Source organism: Syngnathus acus, chromosome 2 (assembly GCF_901709675.1).
Source record: "Syngnathus acus chromosome 2, fSynAcu1.2, whole genome shotgun sequence".
NCBI classification, from domain to species: Eukaryota; Metazoa; Chordata; class Actinopteri; order Syngnathiformes; family Syngnathidae; genus Syngnathus; species Syngnathus acus.
Window position 1 is genome coordinate 10,724,428 of NC_051088.1, and position 22,954 is coordinate 10,747,381.

A 22,954-nucleotide genomic window follows, 5' to 3' on the forward strand; every position below is an offset into this window, starting at 1 on the left:
TAAGAATACATTGGTTATATATTCTATTGTAGATTTTTTTTAATTTAATGATTGGATAAAAACAAAAGAAAATGGAGGAAGCAGGATTCTTAAGTTATTTGGAGGCAATCGTTAGGATTCAAGAAGTTATGTATGTGCTTTTTACAACAGTAATTTGGTTTTTTTAGTCCTTTAAAGGATAAAATGTACAGATTGCTAAATGATTGTTATTCAATTATTATTTTAAGTTGTAACACCATTCAGACTACATGTGCAATCTAAACAGATCTAAAGTGAAATCAGAGATGCTCCCCAGGCTAAAAAAGTTAGTGTGTGATACATCTGCCTCCAACAACTTTCTTATCTGCTTTACAGACAGTCGATACGCTGCTTTCAAAAGTCCATATTTCTCTAAAATAACTATTTGTCACACTTGATTTGTGCATTTGAAGGTTAAGATAGCTCAAACCCTCAGGCCTCAGCATTTCAGTGCTTTTCTTCCATATTTCTTTTCATTAAACAAATAACTTGATGTTTAATTGATATAGAGATTTGTTTTTTCAAAATAATGATCTCGCAGTGGGAAAATACACTCTCGTCTGTATGCTAAACTATATGAACCTCATATAAAATGAATGTAAATTAGACTGAATTGACAATTGTAAAATCCCACAAGCCACGACTGTTTGTCCATGAGCATGTGCAGTTCAACGCAGTTCACTAAGATTTTGAGCTCAATGCAAATATATGCATTTATGCTTTTACTGTGGGTGTGAAGCATCTGGGAAGGTGTGCAAATCCAGGTTATGTAAACCAATAGCCAGCGGGAGGAAGGAGGTAGGGGGGGCTTCCCGGGATGGTGCGATATGAATTTTAATACCTCAGTTTGGGGAGAAGGAGAGCGTTAGCAAATACTCAAAGTGGTACTCATTCTGTGTCCCCAAGTTGCTTTTAAAACATACCTATTTTTTTAGCACTTTGCTTCATTATACTCCTCGCTAAAATCAGTTGAGCTGTCGCCATGCGGGGATGATACAAACGCATAGCAACCAGCACAGCATTAACGGCCGGTCCTTTCGAACCAATGGGGCGAACGCAATAAATAAAAGAAGAGCACAACACAGGGGCTATTATGCTGTGGAAACAATAAAGCTGCAGGGCTTCATCAAGGATTAAAGCTCTGCAGGGAACCATCCAGAGGGAGAAGGAAGAAAGCTCATTCAACACCGCTGGTTTTAACGTGGATGAAAAAAAGAAAAAAAAACATGGCAAATGGACACTAGACATTTCTCATGTCATGACCGTGTAATAATTACAACTACTGCTGCACATACGAGTCAATTTGGACACAATTCAAGAGTATTTGCAGAAAGGTTTGTCTTAAAAAACATGGGCGGGTGGATGTTGGAGTTACCGATGCCAATTCAGCTAAAATCAGCTAAGGGACTTGTTTCCATGTGTGAAATAGCATTAAAGAACTGTATAGATGCATCTACTTGTGTCTTTTTTCAAATGGGGATGTTTTAGTGGAATGAGCAGCGGAGAGCTGAAGGTTCTGCAAGTATTGTGCTACGAGAGCTAGCACTGACCTGGTAGTGCAAGAGCGTGTTCAGTCGCTTCCAGTCACTTTCTATCTTGGTGGTGATGTCTTCGTCCTGCAGCACCACGCGAGCCATCCGTCCCTGGCGCCACTCTGATGACACAACAGACACCATTTGCCTTTGAGTCAAGCATGTTTTCGTGTTGGTAATCACACAGAGAACAAGGCCGCACACTAAATTACGATAGGGATGATGCGTGGGAATCATACCAAGATCCATGTCGACTGCTCGCGGCCGCTGAGAGTAAGGCATGTTCTTGTAGACGGCATCCAGGATCTTCTCTTTCACTTGGGTGATGGTATCACAGTTCAGTACTTTTACCGGAATCTCTGGACTGTTCTCATTGTCCGGGTTCACACAGTTGAGGATCTGAATCAGGAGGTAAACATATTTAGATGGTGAAGTCCAGTTAAGGCAAAGTTCAGATGGTAAATTCAATTTGTTTTCTAAAAAATTATTTACAGTTAACAACCTATAACAGTTTCCAGTAGAAAGAGTTGGCCTTTGCTATAGCATTTCATTATGTGGACAAAAAAGCCAAAATGGATTGTATAAAAAATAAATAAAATAAAAAATAAAAAAATGTCTGTGCATCGGTGACATGGCCCACAGAGGCATAAAGAAGCACGCTACTTGTTTTGACCTACCAGTGTTTTGTACTCTATCTGCTGGCGGATCAGCTTGTCCTCACTCAGAGAGTAGCGCGCCTCGCCAGTGATGGCGTCTATGGGTCCTTTCTCCATCTGCTGCTTGATGGCGCAGTAGAGCATGAAGAGAGGTTCGCCGGCGCACTCCTGCAAATGCACATATATGGTTCACTTGAAAGACCCTGGAAAAGGAATTTATTTCTACAAACATGATGTTACTAGATAGATGATGAAAAAATGCAAAGACTGAGAAATGTCTGAATTGTGCAATTCACTATTTCAACTCGATAAGACCCTGAGCACTTTTGTTCGCATCAGCAGTTCTCTGGCGCAGTTGTGACATACAGTTAGCTAGGTAGCAATGGCTGCACCGAAAATGCATTTTCCCTTTGGCTAGTCCAATCGCGTACCTCACTGTGAGTACACACACGTCACAGAGAAAAACGTGAAAGTAAAGTGGAAAAAGAAAATTTGCTGTAACAGCCAGGCGTGGAGCATGGCTCTAAATAGTTTTAGATAATTAGCTTTAATTTTGTTTTAACTTTTTAAATTCAGATAGTTTTCATTTGTTTTAAAAGCAGATTTATTAGTTTCCTTTTAAAAATGCTTCATTTTAGTTTATTATTAGTTTCAGTATTAGTTTTTCGTAAATACATGTACGATTGTTGAGTGCAAAAAAGGCACTCAGTAATGTGTAATAAAGTAAACTACAATTTGGACATTTGGATTGTTGAAATATAGTCAACGTTAAATAATGATGGCTTGACGACTGTGAATATTTTTTTAAACATTCAACATATTTGGCTTGTCTAATTTAGAAAACATTTATTTTCACTTTACAGGGCCATCAAGTTAAATTCAAACAATTTCAACTGCAATGTTTACAAATAAATAACTTTTTTGTTACAGCTGCATTCACAGACTTGAAATTATTATTTGTGAATGAACATGTGATAGAACAATACAAACAAAAATTATCACAACGTTTTTCCATTAAAATACCTTCATTCAAAATGTGAGCACTTCTGAAACCTCAGTTGTCAAATTGCACCCCATGATGAACAGAATGACCGATTTCTTCCAGCCAATTAAAAGGAAAAATTAAATCTAGCACTGTAAAAACTCATAACATTAAATATCTTATATGTATTAAATAAAAATTACATAGGACCTGCAATGATATATTGTTGTATTTTATCAAAATAAATTGCATAAAATGTTAATAAAACAAAAATGTTTCAAAAGTAGGACAGTCTGATGCAGCCCACTAGTACTGCTAATTGATGGCACTGATGTATAATTGCCATTCTCATATCTTTTAATTTAGCCCATGTGTGTGCGTGTGTGTGTGTGTGTGTGTGTGAGTGTCATCCAAACTGACCTTCAGGAACCTGTGCAGAAGGAAGGCGAACCAGTTAGTGAGCATCTTCTCTGCAACCGACTCCGTTCTGCAATGATATCAAATGGCACCAAAACAACAGAGCAGAGCTGGTCAGAACTTTTTCAAAAGAAAAGCAATCCATAATTCATGGTAAGGTAGTGCTGGAGCCTTAGGGCGGCTTCCTATTGTTCCTTGTGAACTTCCTGCAAGTTCTGTGCATGTAGGGGCTGAAAGAAACCAGGGAGGGCATCAGTGTGTGTGTGTTTCTGTGTGTGCAGGTGTGTGTGAACATATGCATGGTTGAGCGCAGTGAGGGATCACAGCTTTGACAAGCCTCAGCTGTTGAGGGGCAAGTGCAGTCACAGCCAGGTGACAGCTGACCGCTGCCAAAATGTTCTGTCATTTCCGCCCTCGTATTCGCGCAACTACCATCCTTTCCCTCACGGCCCCCTGACACTCACCAAGCCCGCCCCCTCTGGGACACGGGCCTGTTGTTATTTAATTGGGCGTGAAAATGGTAAAATGACCCTTTACACTGGTTTCTTCCAGACGTCACACTTATTTATGGGAATGGGAAAGGTGTGATTAGGCTTCTCGGTGAAAGATACAGCCAGCAGGTCTGCCTCGCAGCAAGGCTGTTGTGAATTCAGCAGATATTCTGGTTTATTGATAAGTCCCCAAAATTCATGTTGGGTTCATTGTAGATTCTAGTTTAAAACCCTACAATAACATTTACCCAATGACTTAAACCCTACTCCGTCTAACACTAATCACTAACCCCAAATGCTAGCCCCTAACCCTAAACATTAACACTACATTAAAACCCTAATCCTAGTTTGAAACCTAAACCTTGTTTTAAACCCTTCTACGAAACCCAAGCCCTAGTTTAAACCCTTATTTCGAAACCCTAACCCTAGTTTGAAAACACGACTTTAATTTGAAACCGTATTATGACACTTAACCAATGACTCTAATCCTAACCCATAACCTCTTACCCCGAACCTTACCCCTTCTAACACTAATTCCGAACACTAACCTCTAGCACTTAACCCTAGTTTGAAACCCTAACTTTAATTTAAAACCCTACATTGAAACCCTAATCTGAAAATTTAAACCTAGTTTTAAACCCTTTTAAGAAACCCAAACCCATGTTTAAACCCTTATTTCAAAACCCTAACCCTAGTTTGAAAACATGACTTTAGTTTGAAATCCTACTTCACAAATAACACTAACCCTAACCCCATATTCCTAACCTCTAACCCTTAGCTCCTAAAACTTAACCAAGTTTGAAACCTTCACTTTTATTTGAAACCCTACTTTGAAAGCCTAACCTTAGTTTAAAACCATAAATGTAGTTTTAAAACCTTCAACAAACTTTACTTTAAGACGCTACTTCAAGACCCTAACTCTTGGTTGAAAATCTGACATTTGTTTGAACCCCTACGACAATACTTAGCCAATATTCATATTTCTAACACCTAAATCAACCCTTGTAACCCTAACCCTAGGCCGAGCTCCAACCCCAAACCTAACACGACCTTAACCCTTGTTTGAATTACATTGAATTAATCAAAAATACAATACTACTGGCTCGATTATTTTCTTGTCATATTTGGTTTTAATTGTTTTTCTTATTGTGGTCTTTACCTTGCTAGTTTTAGATTTTCTTATGTCGACCTAATTCTATTTGTTTTTCCTTAAATTCCTCAAGAAATCTCCACCACCACCACCACCACCATGTCCCCTCACATCCCCTTGCCCACCCGCACTCCTCATATCCCCCTCTCATAGTCCCCTTGCCGACGAGCATGAGCCATGAACGTGCTGGATGTTAATGGAACCCATTAAGCATTTTAATAAGCTCAGCAAGTCCCAAAGACGGAAGTCAAATAAAGGCTTTTGCGCGGGGGCTTTGTCGACTCCTTAAGACTGTATCTTTACTTTTAAATGTCGGGGACGAGGGGGAAACTCACTTTGTTCTTCACCTTCTCCTCATCCTCTTTTTCCCATTAATTGACTTTCATTAAAGAACATCCGGATTTCATTATCCAACACAGCACTGAAGAGTTGTCTTGCACATTTCGCTGTCTCTCCTAATGGCAGCTCGGGTGCAGTGAGGTAATGGGGGTTTGTGGGGGGGTACTCCCTCAGTGAAACTAATGAAACAATGCTCTTGCAATTAATAACATTGTACTCCTATGCTCTGCATGGGCGGGAAACCTCATTACAAAAATGCTGAGGAGAAAAAAGATGCAAGATTTAAAGGACTCTGGGTGATTGAAGCAGTGTTCTGTGATTCCATTAAAATAACATTATGCAGAGCAAAACTTCAAAATTACTCAGGGTGGAATTTTCTATCCCGGAATGTTCTTCCCATGGAACCATAGTAATAAGAGCAAAAATAATTCTGCTGGGGACATACTGGAAACTATTTTGCTAATTGTGCAAACAAAGTCATGCAAGTGGAAATTACAGTGCTGCCCAACGTTTATGGATTTCACTTTTTAGCCCTCATACCTCAAGCACTTTGGATTGGGTACAATATAGGGCAGCCAAAAACACATTTGTTTAATCACTTCAATCCTAACAACTATCCCAAAGCTGAAAATGCACGTCTGCAGTGACGGCTGTATTAAAGCAGCGTGTAAACTCACCTATTCTATTAAAGAGCAGATAACGCATGAGCAATTAAGCACTCACAAATGAGCAAATACTATCAAGAGATAATCTTGTGTGCGTGAGCGGAATCTGCAACAAGGTGTGTTGATGTATAGAGGCAAGTGATTGTGTGGTATTATCGCTAATAGACAAAGGAAATCTTTCTTGTTTCGCACATCAAATGTCTGTTTAGGCTCAGTTGCCAAATGAATTGTTTGTCTTCCAAGAACAATTCCCTTCTTACCAGGACTTTATTTTCCATCTCTGCAGCTGAATGTTTTTTTTTGTCAAATCCTTTTTGGGATCAACATTTCTGTTTTTATTTTTATTTTTTTAAGGCTAAGCGTAACATGTGACCTGAATGCTGAGAGCACAGCTTTTCTTTACTTCAGCTCCAATGTGTCCTGAGCCACACATTGAATGAGGATGTGGGCAGAATGACCTGGAGGTGCTTCCTTGCATGTGTGTCTTACAAATAATTCATAGACAATCGCGTTCTCCGATACGAAGCTAGTGAAATGCCCCGGACTGAAGTACACATCTAGTTACATCTCTCCAAACGTGTGGAAGACACAGATAAACTATAAGCATAACTCAGTGTGCTGAGCTCAATTAAATTTGAGAATATAAAACCAGTACTTGCTTGCGAACATACGTATCACATGATCAAACCCAGAAAACAGGTAAACTGTGATTGATGGTTACATGAGCCCTTAGGTGCTGTTAAACTTTAGACTAGAGGGGACGCATAGCCCAAAATATTTTAAAGAATTTATTTTTATTTTCTATCCCGTTTAAAATGTATCTCACAACAATACCAATATCATACATAAAGGTTTTATGGTGGTCCACAAATTATTTCACTAGTTTACTTAACTACAGAGGATATTATGGGCGGTGTCTATTCAAGGTGGTAGGTTTGATTGTATAGAAATACAGTATACTACGAAGAAGAATCTAGAAGAGTCACAATAGACGTACCGAGTATATTTTTCAAGAGCTCTGTTTAAAAATTGCAACCTTAAATGGCTTCTTCTTTGCAAAACAAGACCCTTATTGATTTGGATTCCGAACAAAAAATACAATTTATGTAGGTTAAAAGCAGCAAACAGTGTCACATCAACTAGCCACCATTGTATTATAGAAAAGTTAAGGTAAGATGCTTGACAAAAACACAATCAAGGTCCATCACTGGATTTGAACTACTGCCGTATGAGTGTTTGAGCCAGTGGTGACGACGAGGACAAGCAGCGCTCAGCCATGTCTAATCGCTAATCCGCGGGAATCTTTAGAAACCGGAGAGGAAAATAAAAAGGGAAAAAAAATCTCTAAAAGGCCTTCCAGGCAGCGGGCAAGGATTACGAACTGCTGTGCTCCTAATATGACCCAATCATAAAAACGGAGAGATGGTGTGAGGCCCCGCTGTCATGTGAAATAACAGCTTAATCCAGGTCCACTTGTCACCATGTGTCTTTTACACCCCTTTCTTCTTCTCCCCTGTTTATTTAGCCGACTCTCAATGTGGCCTTTTCAAATAGAGACGCTTAAGGAGCATTAACATCAGAATGAAGAAGGCGCTTGAAAGCTAACCAGCTGCTTCACCATAGCTCATCTGGGCAAAATCACTGCTTGTAACTGAAAGTAGATGGGAAATATGTCTGAAACTGCAGTGTCCAGCCTTTATTGAGAAGAATAAAATATTTTGAGATAATGACAGTTGGATAGTCGAACTGAATTTATGTATTTCCGTTATTTGCTATTAGAAAAATAGTTTGAAAAAAAACAGCCACTCAAAGGAAAAACATTCACATTTGTTTGTTTGTTGTCAATTTAACTGTCTCTTCCAGCTCATTGTTACGTAAACTACATCCAAAGATGTACTCGAATGTACATGTCTCCATCCACACTTTTTGTATCAGACATATTTGAGAAGCTTCAGGGGAGCAAAGCGCTGATGGCACAAAGAGGTAAGGACCTCATAGGTGTTTAAAGTTTTAACAAACGCATCGCTTCCTCAAGAAAACAAAGTGCATTGGAGACTTGAAGTGGAGTAGGGGTGCGGGGTGGGCTGAGAAGTCAAGTTGTGAATGTTTCATAAGCAGCTGAAGCCTGGAGAATAAGTGAAGCTGACATTGAGAGCGAGGCCACGCCACAAGACAGAATGCGCAATTATGCGGACCAATTCGATGTTTTCTGCCGCTGCAACGCATGTGCAACGTTTTGCTCAGCGTACGCTAACGACTTGAGGGAGGGAAAGCTGACTGAGTGCCACTCACTATAAAAAAAATGGAACCAAATTTTTGCCGAATGCATTTTCACTGGGTGTCAAGAACTTTGGCTACTACAGGGTTGGGCTGTTTCCAAGACCGCTCAAACAACAACTGTACAGTAACTAAATTGTACAAAGAGATTGGACAGACCTGATCAGACTGGTGAAGCTCAAGCACGGTGGCCTACCTGCGTAGCAGCAGCTTGGGGTGGTTCTTGCTCTCCAGGTTGCGGTCGATGAGGTCGGAAAGAAGGTGCTTGAGGACATCCGTAGCGTACTCCAGGCGTCCCTGTAAGGCCGTCATGATGAGTGACGCCACGTTGCCGCGGTCCCTCATTGAGAAGGAGCGCTGCATCTCCAGAGTTCGTATGAAGGTGAGAAGGAAGACTTTGTTGTTGATGAGTTGACCAAAGAGCTTCAGGGCCTTCTCCACATTCTGCTGGCCATTTCCTGACACCTAAAGAGAAAGAGAGAGGAGTGTAATGTCCGACATGGCGCCACATTTAACCAGAATTATACAAAATACCGGTAGCCACTATTATTGGGAATGATGGAACCGATACTTTGTCTTCAGCCCTTCTCCTTCAAACCTAACCTTGAGGTTTTTTTTTGTCCCGAGGCACCAAACCGACTCCAGTTTCATTCCATGCAGGCAGACAGCCCCCTCATGGTCCTCATGGTGAGTAACTGAGAAGTTCTTAATCAATTATTGACCAGTGCCTATGAAAGAGTACGGCGCCCTTATCCAGCAGCCAAATGTCAAAGAACTTGCACAAGTAAGATGATCTCAGTGACGAAATTTAGCGCACACTGTTGTGGGTTGTTTGGAAAAGAAAACTCTTGAATAAGGCCACACTGAAACTACGCTTAACTAACAACCTCTGCAAAAGTGTTTTCACTGAACCTTTGATGGATTTTGAGTCACTCACTAAATATGTGGTTGTTTTTTATGACGGGAAGACTCTTCTGTGTTATGCTCTGCTTCTAAGGAGTCAAATTTCAGATTGGGAGGGGGCAGAGAGGATAAGCAGCATGATGCTACCCTTTATTCTTCTCTTGAAAGTGACATGTGTGGAGTGAAAAAGACACGTCCACCGCCCTCAGTTCATTTTCTGTCCTGGTTGTTACCTCCAGCTCTCTGAGGACAGGATGATCCTCAATACCGGGAAAGAGCACCCTCATGGCGTAGGTCCTGTAGTCCAAATGCGGAATGCCAGCTCTGTCCAGATCACTGGTGAGCTCATTGATGTCAGTCTGCAGCTCGGCAAATGCTTTTTGTTAAAAAAGTGGAGAAAAAGAAAGGGACGGCAGTTAGGGGGAATGCAAGAAAAAAGTACGCTCTAATCCCCGAGCACAGAATATGCGAATCACTCTTATCTTCACAGTGTTCACTACCACTATGATGAAGTTAAAGCCCAAGGTAGTCTTCACTTCAGAGAAACTCAATATTTCACATTTGAGCTTTAGCGAAAAACACAGCACCACCCCCCTCCTTGACTACACCTCCCATTCTCCCCAATTTTTTATCGAGGAGACAGTAAATTGGCCCCAGCAGTGTGTGGATCATCTCAGCGTGAGGCTGCAGGTGAGTGTCGGCTAATTGGCTCCATCCAGACTTCTGTCTCCAGTTCGCTAGCGCCACCCCACCCCCCTCCCCCCACGTCTCAGCTTTGCCGCCCTTGGGGAGACCCCCTTCATTTTCCCCCGTCCGAAAGCTATCACGGGAGCAGCGGCAGTCCTTCATATCGTCATCCCCCTTCCAATTCCCTGCAGCTAGGGTGCCCATCTAAATCCAGGCTGCACGCAAAACCACTGCAACTTTTAATGATGAAAATATTCATCTTGTGCATTTCCAAAACTGTTGAATTGCTCATTAATGTATCCATTCAAAACGTTTTGTGATATTTTAGTACAACATTCAAGGAGGAAGATTCCATAAGAAAATCAAGTTAACATGGGCCAGAATGTGGTGTATGCTTTTATGGATATAGATAAATATTACAATTATATTGTGTCTTTAATAGAGTTGAGACTGTCTAACAAGACCATGGGTCACAATGGTTGACTGCATGACACGCTGGCTCAGATTCAACTACTGTGTCACTGCATTATTCAAAACACACAGTAGGATTTTCTTTCTATAAAACACACACAAAAACAGCTACATAAGAACTAGGACAGGCTTCACAAATTCACATTGTGAGCAAAAGTCATGTCTCCAGCAAGCTGTCTAATCCTGTTCGTTCTTTTTCAAAGATAAAATCCTGATAGTTCATGTTAATAAGAAATCGAAGCTTCAAATTTGCTTCACAAACTAGTTGTATCTTTGACTCTTCTAAATGTCACTGTTATCAACAGTGTTGGTTTAAATAAAAGGGTTTAATAATTTGAGTGAATGTGCTTTCTGCTCAATGTTGATCAGAGCGTGCCATGGAGAGGAGTCAAAAAATACAACTGGTTAATGAAGCTTCACTTTTCCATCACTAGTTTTTATTTCCAGCATGGTTTGTGTGAATGCAGCAGGTAAGGGAGCTGGAGGACAACTTTCTTCTTGACATGTGGCTCTTGCATATCAGCAACATTATGTGAACTGAACTGTACTGCTCGTTCATAAACCCAGATGGTGGACTCCACCCCTGGTCTACTAACCTTCTTTACACTCCAGGGCGACCCGCGACTCCAGGTTGTCCATTTGCATCTGTAGGCGTTTGAGCGTGAGGTCGTTTTCACGCGACTTTCGCTTGTAGGCAATCAGGACGAGGATGACAATGATGAGGAGGAGGCCCCCTCCGGCAGCGATGCTGACGATGGCCGGAAGGGTCAGCAGACTATCGGACATGATGTGCACGGCGCCAGGTGAGACGTGGAGGCCGCCGACTTGAACCTGTGAAAGAACGCCTGTCATTTTCATCTTTCGTCAAAACTGCAATACCGAGACACTGAAGATGGAGATCTAAGAAGTTACCGACTGACCTTAGCTGGCCATGCGTCAAACCGTCCATCCATCAATTGGACTACTTTAGTGCATGTATTCTCAAACCAATCTAATGTCAAATCAATCAAATTAATACTTTTTTAATCTTCATTTATCATCTGAGTGACTAGGAGAGTTTATGGCTCACGTTGACTTGTGGCCTTGGAGTAAATTTGAACACTTGCCAAACATGGTTCTTTGAAAAATATCCCTAAAGATCAGCGCAGGACACTAACGGTGAAAATGAACACAAGGTCTGCACTCGGCCTCCGAAATGCTGTGTGTGGTACAAACACACACGGCTGCATACACAATGAAGGCAAGCACTCAAATGCTAGCAAGCAATTACAAATTCTTGCAGTGGATTACAGAACCTTTTGGCGGCTCAGAACGCAGTCAGACTCACTCTCCCTTTAACCCTGTTCCCTCGGCTGAATGAGCAATGATGAGTGCATGAATAATGGAGTTTGAAATTATAATGAAGATAAAATCCCCTATGTAGGGACAGATGGAAAAAAAGACAGTTGGATGCTAAGTAGCTGTGGCTCCGCACTGACCATGACTTTGTATTGTCCAGTGAAGTTGGGCGGCTCACACAGCAGCTGGCTCTCGGACACGGTCACGGAGCAGGGGGTCTCTCCAATCAGCACTGTGTAGTTAAGCTTCACTCCTCCAGAGGCTGGAGGAAGCAGGTTTCTGCCCTGTGGGGACACGAGGGCTTTGCAATTAAGATGTGTCACGTCAAAACACTTTCAAGTAAAATATGATTTCAAAAGCCTGTCAAAAAACTAAACATGTGCCACACACTTTCTGTCAATGAGATGCTTGTGTGAAATTGATATAAAACAGTGACCACAGAAGGGCAAATTCAAATTTGAACCCATGACAATAATTGGAGTAAATTACTTTATTAGCATTCTCTTTCATACTTTCAACTGTCACATGAAATCAACTTGCCCACCACCACTAGCGAAAACTGAACACGGGGATCTGGATAATGTGCAGACCTTGAGAATGATGGGAGATCCCGGCTTTTGTTCTAGGACCCCGTTGGTGCTGAGAGGTTCAAAATAAGGATTCGGGTAATAGAGGAGGTTGGTGTTGTTGTAAACCAGCAGCGCCTGCACGTTGTTGAAGATGAAGCCAAATTCGTCAGCGTGTTTCACAGTATCCAAGCCTGGATGGTAATCTTCCATCAGGGAAGGAGCTGAGCAGCTCATGCTGGTCGCGTTCAACCCTTTACACACCTGTAGAGGACAACAGACGCAAATCTGAAAATAGCATATAATGCACTTCAAATTTCATTTTGCTCCTCTAGAAAATAATTACAGGTAATGGCACTAGAAAATAGTAACATGTATAATAAACAGCATGTTCTTACAGCATGGTGATTGGTGTCTTTTTTAGTTATTTTCTGGACTTGAGTAGGTTCCCTGCCATTATTTAAGCAAATATAAAACCAAAAGAAGCACATTATTGCAATGTAATTAGTAATCTGTCTTTGGAATCATCGAGGAAAACACAGCGAGACCAGCGTTATTTGGCATATAAAGAATCAAACTCTCGATCATAAATCAATCTCTATTGTCAGTAAACTCCGTGAGATGAAAAATAAAATAACGCTGGTGCTCAAGTGAAAAATATCAGGCACAAAGCATGGAGGAGCTCCTCCTCTGCCTTCTCAGCCAGAGACTGAGGCTGAGCTATGGCTCTTTTATTACTTCTCTCCAGTTTGCCCAGATGAGAGAGCTGTCTCCCATCTATCCTCGCTGGCTCAGCTCTAGAAAGGGGGAGGTTGGGGAGGGAGGGGCGGGGAGAGAGGGTTTGGGAGGCGAGGATTGATTGCCGAGCAGCAACTCCCGCTCACAGAGGTTTTTTTATCTGCTTTCATTCCCGAGCTGCTCCCCCTCTCTGGGGAAGAAACTTAATTAGAGGCAAATATCACCAAAGCTCCTGAATGCAAGCAAATACCACGCCTCCTACCTGCTCTGTGTGTGTATGTGTGTGTGTGCGTGTGTGTGAGTGTGTAAGAGGGTGTGCGTGGTGACACAGCCAGTCAGGGAGATAGATGCAGAGTTGCGTGCGGTCAACATCGTACAAGTTGTGTTCTCGAGAGCAGGCGTTGTCTTTGCGTGTAGACTACCAGGGAAGCCAACTGAGACATGGACTACAATTATACATAATAATGTCTGAGCCATTTTATGATTGCATTATTGTTTTCGTCTCCTGAAGGTACACAGAAAGATCTCAACCTGCCATTTTCCAACCCTATCGTCCTTGAAATTGTGATTGCTAGGAAATGTCACAAAGCACAAATGGTGACAAAACACAAAAAGGACCATAACGCTGGTTTATACTTTGCATAGCACCTTCAGATACCTTGCTATCATGCCACCAAGGGGCCATGACTAATTCATGGATGACATCAGAACAATCAAACTGGATCCTTAGTGCTATCTTCCAACAATGCCATGACATTGCTTTTGTGAATGTAAGCTCACCTTTTCTTGTAGATATGTAATATGTAGGAAAACCCGTTCCAAAGGTTCTGTCGTTCTGCAGTAGCGAGCCTTTGACAAGCAAGTGGCAGTTTAAAAGTCCGCAGTCGAGATGACTGTCTGTAACATTAAACTGTCAGAAATGACGACAGTCCGTATTTTACCCTACTTTCTCTTATCGTGTCACATGCTGAACCCTGACAGGACCAAAAACAGCTGCAATCATTTTTTTTTTGGCTATGGAACTTGGAATCCAAAGTGACAAGCAAGTATAACGTGATGGGTGAATGAACCATTGAAAGATTTGATAAGCAAATGTGCTGTTTGGCTGTAGGCCGGGACTATCAATCATCATACTGACAAAACGCTGCATGCCTTGGAATATTAGCATTGGATGTTCTTTTTACTCCTTGCAACAAAACACGGCACTGCATAGCTTCCAGATTTCAACAATGTAGTTTGTCAAAAGGGCCCGGCTCCGTATCTACAGCTCCATCTGCGTCTTGCCAAATACTGACTGCACAACACATTCCTTAAGGCCATGCAGAGAGGGAAGCTTCACATGTTGATAACGTGGAATGAGGTCAACTGTTCAAGAAAATAATTGGACTTGTGGCCTCGTTGGTCTACACTCTCCAAGTGAAGCAGCCAGCAACATTCTCGAATGCCTTTGGCTGCATAGATTATGGATCTAGTGTAGTGTCTTAGTACTGCCTAACAAACTACCAAAATGGACTCTGGCCGAGGTAAGAGTGAGAAAGCACTAGGATACGGCCTTGAAGAGATGTGTGTGGGATGGAGGTTAGGGGTCATCCGGAGGCTAGCATTCAAGAGATGGCTGGCCCTGTGCTGTGCTACTCCTACACTGTTTTCCTGCCAAGCCAAACTGGCATCAAACCCAAATTTTGTATCCACACGAGCTTGTGTATGGTACACAAGCCAACGTGTTCATCAGGCTAGAGGTTAGAGTCAACTCGTTAGCATGATTTCAAACGAGTCAACGTTAGAAATTGGAGCCATCTCAGCACTGAGTCCAAGTGCATGAATGAACATAAACTGTAATTCCGCTCTGAAATTGCGTGGCCATGTTGAGAAAATCGTTGGGCTTCTAAGCCAGAGAAGTAAATACACAAAAATAAATAGCTGGAGACAGTCACTACATCTTCCACGTACAAGCTCAAATAAGATCATCTTGAATTAAATGATGAAAAACAAATACAACTTCAAGGATGGTCATGAAATGAGATGTCCTAATTGTTGTTTGTCACAGGGGTGTTAGTCATTTAGCGCTGAGTTAAGTACTGCAAAGTTGGCAATGCAGGGGAGCAGCTGTCGATTTACTCACCAGGGAGACCAACAATGTACACAAGAATACTCTATTCAATTAATTTCTTTTTAAACTCCAATTTGATAAAAAAGGGGCGAAAGACATTAACATGCATGACCAATTTTTTTTTTTTTAATGTTGATCATCAAATCTGTTGACATCCCACTTCCAAAGCCACACACACACTGAGCGACATGAATGATTGGTCGCTGATGTTGTGTATAACGACTGACAAAAAGGCTTTCCAATGACAGTAACCAAAAAGACGGCCAAAGACAATACAGTCATCCAAGACGGCTGAACCCAAAATAACAATCTCAAACCGTTTTTACGTCAAACAAGATTTTGACATGACCACAGAGGCATAGGTGAATATTCTTGATTTTTAAAATGATTTCTTTTCCGACTCTGCTGATTTAAACGCGAGCTGAAGCACAACGCAAAACTCCATGCTGGTGAATGAAATTCAAAAAGTGTACATGTTAAATAAGCACATCTTCTTTGGCTGTTCCAAGCATCATTCTTTCCGATGATACAATAAACTACAACATAAATGCCCCATCAGTACACGTAAGTAGTGCTGCAGTCTGACACTCGAGAGGCCGCCGTGATTGAATGAACCAATCATTGATAGCGCGGAGATGTATGGCAGAGCATTCATCGCACAACAGGACATCAATAAGAACATATAATGTGCAAGTATTGAGTATCCATTATGGTTGATGGCCAATGCTTTCTCTTGAGGAGCTGGGTGGGCACTGATAGGATTCAATAACAATCTCTGCTGAAACCTTTGATCAGCTCAGAAACTTCAATGTGGCAAATGCAATCTTTGAAGATGAACCATTTAAACTTGAATCTAAATTGTGACGAATGATACAAAGCTCTGGCAAAGCCATTTTTTTTTTCTCTTTGTGCTTGATTGGAGGTGACGCCAGGGAAAGGGAAGCAAGGAGGTCATTTAGCCAACAGGTTATCATTTGAGGCCACCTGACAGACAGATGCTGGTGGATTACTCACGGGAGACGGCGGCCGGCCTCCATTAACAACGGGAGCGGTATGAAATATGTCTAGCGGTTAGCTTAGTGTTTAATAGAAATTCATTCTCCTTGTGTGCGATCAAGACAGTGCGGCTTGCAGCTTTTGCTGAGCGGGAAGAGATGAACAAATCTCTTTCAAGGCCGAGCAATGCCGACACCAAGACGAGGTCAATCGCATTTTAACAGGCCCATGCAGGAAGTGTTTATGCGCCATTGCGAATATAAAACAGCACACTTGTAATGTCCACAGCCTTCATATCTCACAAAGGTCTTTAACGGAAACTGTGTCTTCATGCGGGTAAACATTGCTGGAATAAAGATTCAAGGCAGAGTTGTGCTCTAAAACGAGCAACACACTTGAGGCTAATTTTAGACCGCAGTCAGCAGTTCCAAGCAGGACTACAGATGAGGGAAGTTTTTTTTCTGAGATGCTGTAAAATGTAGAATGAAATAATTGCTAGACTAACTATCTACTAGACAATATTTGTACCACTACATACATATTAAAGATGCATTTTCACCATCTGTTAATGCGACTCACAATTTTTGGAAACTTTCCATCCATTCAATCTACCCAATCTATCCATCTACCTACCTACCTATCTGGCTACCTACTTACCTACCGACCAACAAAATAAACTATCCACGAATATTTAATTCATGGCACATGTACTAAAATGGGTATGATGCTGCGGCAGATTGAATCTATTGTTCTCTATGTAAACGGGCGCCACCACTCTACATTATATTATTCTTCATTTTAACACGGCCGTGCAACCTCCTTTTCTTTGTCTAAAGACCACTAGGAACAAATCCCAGCCTCTTTATTAAAAAAACCGCCATCAAGACGGAGGCTCAAATGTAATTTGTAATGATTTCCCAATGCTGGGATTTTGATTATATGGGGTGTCTTTATGCTGACCAGCGACTTCCTGCAGTGCTTAATCTTCCATCGAAAGCCATTAGAGGTCCCCGAGACCCTAATCATGCACATTGACACTTACATTGACTGACTCTTTGCCTGCATACTTGATCCGAATCCTGGGCTCTTGGACCACATCCAGGTTGGTGCCGGTCACCATCAAGGGGGTGTGGCCACTGAGGAAAAACAAAAGTGGAGATGTACACAAGAGATTTGATTAATTCCTGGCACGTTGTCATTGAAATAGTTCATTATTAGTCATCTGAGGTCAAGATATTCTCAAGGCCAGTTTGTGGGTTTTATTGCATTTCCCCAGCTTAAGATGAAATAACTGAATGTTGCTGATGGTGTACAATTTGGAATTCTCTCGCTTTTAGTGTGAATGGTCAGTGAGCATAACAGTCAGCTCTTTGGGGAATTTCATTTTAGTTGTGTACAATATATATACATTTGGTGAAATAAATATAGAATTGGTTATTTATTTATAAATATTTTTGCAGTGTGAGGAGCTGTAATGAAAACAAAGTTTGATATGGATCTGATCCAGATTTAACATGAAAACTGACATTATTGGGACAATTTTATATCTTGCAGAGCAAATTAGGTCAAGGTGAAATTTGTTGAAAGTGTTAATTTGGGACCTGATTGTACCTCACTTGTTCACTTGGTCAGTTTTTTTTACGAGATTTTATTAAAATAAAACTTCCCCTGTGAAATAGCTTGCATGACTTTTTGCAAGATTTTCTACTAAATTCAGTTACGAACACAATCTGATTCGTCTCTTCTTAATTAGTAGTGCATCTCACGATTGCATTCAATGAGAGACTGTCCGTGGACTGTCTGCTGCGGCAGCTCCATCACATCCAAACTAATTGAAAGAGAAGTAATTGAAAGTGCAGTATTGACTTACGCCTGCTTTTTTGGCGGCGAAGCTCTTCACAGGATTGCGTTGATGAGAATGTGAATGAATGTATTGCCGTTTTATGTAGCACAACCCACAGGTCAGGGGTGTTTTTTTGTTTTTTTTACCTGGCAATGCTCCAGTCAGGTTCAATGCGCACCACAGTAGGATCCTCGATATACTCGAAGGCGAGACGCTCCCTGATTTGGGAGCGGTCCACGCTCACGCTGATCCGGACCAGGCTGATCCCAGACAAAGACGGTGCGGAGCAGCAAACAATCTCCGTCATAGTTCGACTGCAAGTATAAAGAACAAAAATGATTGACATTATTTTAATGTATAGAAAGCATTGGTAGATGGACCAAATGGTACTGCCCCCTCTGCTCAGCTTGCTGGTGGCCGTATTGTGACATGGGTCGAGTTGAGTGATGCCAAGAAGTATTTGGGCAGTAACCTACAGATGAGGCTACACTCCAGCAATTCTGATGCACTATTTTACAGATGAGGCTACACTCCAGCAATTCTGATGCACTATTTGCACATTTGCAAAACATTTGCCGACTAACCTCCAGTCACCAGGTTAACGCTTAGCGATAAATCTGAGACCCCCAACTTTGACGGCTCTGGGAAGGTAAAATAAAACGACATGTATCGGATCGACAATTCTTTAAAAGTTGACAAAAATTAGACAAGGCAACAATTGCATCTTATGCTCAGCCATTTACTGAGTGGTGGAGGACAAAGGTTTCAGAGCCTTTGTTCAACACTTGGGACCCCACATAGTGCAGCATGTTCTGCTACCTGACAGGCTGTAACCTCATGGTAGAAAGGAAGTACCAAGATGTCAAAAAGAAAGCCATAACGGACCGTGTCAGTGAACTGAATGTTGATGTATACCTCCATGAACATGAATGCCTTGGGGTCACTTAAACCATATAGACAACAAAATGGAGCTAGCAAGTGTCTCGCTTGGTGTGATCAGCCCCACACAGCAGAAACTCAAAGTGGAAAATCTAAAAGACACATTGGACTTAAAGCATCCCAATGGGGATGAAAAAGGCATCTCGAGTAACCACTTTAAATAAGTCAGTCTTGTGGATGTTCCAGATGTCAGCCTGAGTTTGGGATACGAGTGAGGTGAATTCAGGTGTGTTGCAGAAGGGTTGTCTGGTGTCATGCTGAGCCCAAACATCAAGACAGAACTTTTTTTGTTTTGAGATTTGTGGGGTTCGTCTTTTTCCCATGATTTTGAATACGCATTGCTTCTCACCTGAGAACTCGCACGTTTGATTTCCAAACTGAACGCTGACGTTGCTGCCAAGCACGAGGTTTTCCTCGTGATATTGTGACTTTGGTTACCGCCAGATTCTGGACCTCTGCTTGGTGACAAACGGGATTGTGGGCGTCTACAAAATACAAAATATTGAGTTGGTTGACAGTTGGGAAAATGGTTCAATGATGGCTGGCTGGCTGTATTTTATAGCAGTAAGTGTACCACAAAGGAGTAGAATTGATTAGATCGAGCTCTGAGTTCAGGTCTGCACTCCCCGACCACAAAGCTGGACTGGACCGGGTTGACTGTCGGCGGGGCGGCATCCATTTCCGCACACAATTCTGTAAATAAGAAACTCCGTATATCAAACATTCATATAAATAAATAAATAAAGGAGATATTCAAATACGATTCAACAATATGATCAATTGGAAGTTGATTTAAGTCATCTACACCCAACCATCCACTAAATAATGGCCACTATGGACATTATACTCGATGAGGTATACTTTGACTATGTTACGTAGTTTTTAGTGGTAAATGATCGTACTGCATCTTTCTGACACTCTTCCTAATATTTCTCTTAAACAATTAGTTAAGGCATGCATATATTTTAACGGCTTTCGTATTGTGCAGTTCAGTTGTAGGCCACACAAACCTCCAGCCATGATACTGAACATAGTCACTAAATGAGTTTCTCTGACTATTCTCTGTCAAGTCAAAAATAATTAGGTTTCTCATTATGCTTTTAAAAATGAGGAAGTATCTTATGATAAAATAATTTGTCAGCATACAAATGTGTCGAACAGTGTACACGTCTGATGGTTCCGAGATGACAAGCTTCGCAATTATTATTTTCTAAAAAGACTAATTTTGCCTTTTTGAAGGTCAAAAAGTGGAATGGAAATGTTTCCTTGATGACATTCTTGACAGCAGCAGTGAAACAGACACATGATATTGATATTGAGTACATCACAGGAAGTCTGGCGACGAAAAACGACAAACATTTAAGTAAGGACATGATATTCAAGGCAAAGCTCGCATGTTCAGTTCCTACGTATCTTCATAAAATCTTATTTTGACTGCAAATTAGTACAGCACACTGTTTTTATTTTATTTTAGGTTGTCATTTTCCTTTCAGTGGAGAGGAGTGTCCATGGATGAGTGTGCTATCAACTAGAAAGTTGTTTGCTTCAAACCAAGCGCGACATTTGTGGTGGTTTTGCAACTATGCGTATTTCATGTATTTTAGTCATATATCCGCCCATACAAATTTAGATGAACTCGAATATAGGGTCCCTGATGTGACAGATGTCTATTCTCGTTTCTTGGGGAAGAAGTAGGTCAAGTTAACTATTGGAGTTAAAAGCCCGTGGAGACCCTCGACTGTGATAGCCTGCATGCATGTGCATGTTCTCCTATTGTTCAACTTGATGTTGAGCAGGGATGAAAGCTTAACTCTGTGTTTCTATGTAGTTGTGAGAAATGTAATTAGATTGGGGTGTTGTAATTGAATCTAATGAAGCTTGGGTTACATGGTTTATTACTCGCGCTATAGAGAAAATATGTGCGTCTTTGAAGTACAGCCTTATTTATTGTAGGTAGGTAGGGAAAACGAAGCTTCAAATTTGCTTCATGAGTAGTTGTATTTTTTTTTTTAACTCATCTTGGTTGGCACTCTGTGAAAGCACACTGACTTGCCAATTTTTTAACACCTTGATTTATACCAACAGATGCCATTTTTTTAAAGGAGCAGACGAAAAACAACAACTGGTTCATGAAACAAATGAAGCTTCAATTTGTTTCATGAAGTGTTACTGAACTGCACATAGGGCAGCAGGGATGCCAGAGTCAAAGGGTTTTGGGACGGTACAAATCAAGCTATGTAAAGTATGCGTGTCAGGTCAATTTTAAAAAGTCCACCAGTATTTATCCGCTGAACATATATACGTCTAAGAATGTTATGAACAAAATGAGATACCAATGTTCCAGTGTAGCCTAAAGGACTTACTGTTCAGCGATAATGTAGCCATCCTGCACAGGATCACACCTTACTCCCGCCACCTCCACGTTGTCCACCACGTCTGAGAAGGCCAGACCCAGGTTGGTGCCATGGATGGTCACCCGCGTGCCTCCTTCGGGGGGACCGGCTACTGGGGTCACCTTACAGGGCAGAAGGCAGCCACAATTAGGGTAGACAAATCATGATGATCATTTCAGTTAATCGTTGTGAGACGTCAAGGCCAGCTTGACCACAAGTATACAACCTAAATTCCTAAAATGTCTTCCATGAAGCTCTATTGTCTGTCTTTATTCTGAAGTGTTTCTCCGATCTGCACTACTTTCAGTTTGTGTATCTTAGATTTGTTTCAGTCCAATAAGATTTCAGGCTGTGTGTACTCTCATTTCAATCCAATCTGCCCAGGGCTTTCAGAATCAGTCGTGCTGGCAGATGTAACATAAAATGCAGTGGCTATAAAAAGTTTCCACACCCTTGTTCAAATGAGAGGTTTTTGGGATGTAAGAAAATGAGACCAAGGTAAATCATGTTGAAACTTTTCCCACCATTAATGTGAGCTATAAATGGTACGACTGAACTTTCTAAAACAAATCTTTTCGAGACAATAATAACCGAGATAATGGGAAGAGTGCAAGCAACCTCATAACTGCGGATGTGACTGAAATTAAGAAAGCAAAACGGCCCAGAATCATGATGCTGACACTACCATGCTTCACTGGCGATAAGACCGAGTTGTCCGGCAGTAGAGTAGAGATGCTAGAGAAACAAAACAATCAATACACAACTACCTGCCATGCAAGCTAAGTACCAACAAGAAAACCAACATTATGTTGTAGAGTGTCACATTTGAGAACCCTCCCACCTGGACTCACTGGGGGATTGCGACGTCCCTGTGGGACACCGGCATTGTAATCTAGATCCCGTGGACATTAATTGCTGTGGATGTAAAGTAAGTGTGTCACTGCGCAGCCAAAGGGGTCTGAGTACATCTAAATCTTTCAGTACTGTTTGGGCATGTTGGCATAATGGCTAAATATATCCATGTCAAGAAATGACTGCTATTTGAGTCGGCTTAGAAGATAGTTACATAAGCAAAAAGGGGAAGGGAAAAAAAAATCCTAGTCCCAGAAGAGAGTAAAAAGTAGACAGTGGTGGTGGAAGTTGAGTGGGATTAGGCATGCCTGTCATAATGCATTAGTTTTATCGTAAACAATTTCATCTATCTAATCTGACGTTTGCATCAAGGAGGTTATGATTTTTGAAATTGTCAAATCTTCAAGCAATGGTAGCCTAATCGGATGCACCACTTGAATGGATTGTGGCTGAGCTAGTTTGCAGCCTAAATTGTTTGCTGTATGAACCGGGTGATCGTTTTTGGACATAAAAATACTGTTAATCTTAGATTATTATCTCTTCAGTGTTTATTAAACCGTATAACATTTAACAAGAAGGTTAATGTGCAAT

General features: G+C 41.3%; 1 protein-coding gene across 1 annotated transcript in view; it reads right to left on the minus strand.

Moving 5' to 3' along the window:
• The window catches only part of plxna2 (plexin A2), a 139,233-nt gene that overhangs the window by 8,989 nt on the left and 107,290 nt on the right, over positions 1-22,954 (minus strand). Inside the window, 17 exon segments of the mRNA XM_037245834.1 lie at positions 1,569-1,672; positions 1,790-1,949; positions 2,228-2,374; positions 3,609-3,675; positions 8,724-8,992; positions 9,664-9,806; positions 11,185-11,419; positions 12,067-12,210; positions 12,517-12,756; positions 17,379-17,472; positions 18,326-18,493; positions 19,461-19,549; positions 19,552-19,588; positions 19,590-19,603; positions 19,693-19,749; positions 19,751-19,811; positions 21,482-21,633. Coding sequence (XP_037101729.1) covers positions 1,569-1,672; positions 1,790-1,949; positions 2,228-2,374; positions 3,609-3,675; positions 8,724-8,992; positions 9,664-9,806; positions 11,185-11,419; positions 12,067-12,210; positions 12,517-12,756; positions 17,379-17,472; positions 18,326-18,493; positions 19,461-19,549; positions 19,552-19,588; positions 19,590-19,603; positions 19,693-19,749; positions 19,751-19,811; positions 21,482-21,633 — 2,181 coding nt within the window.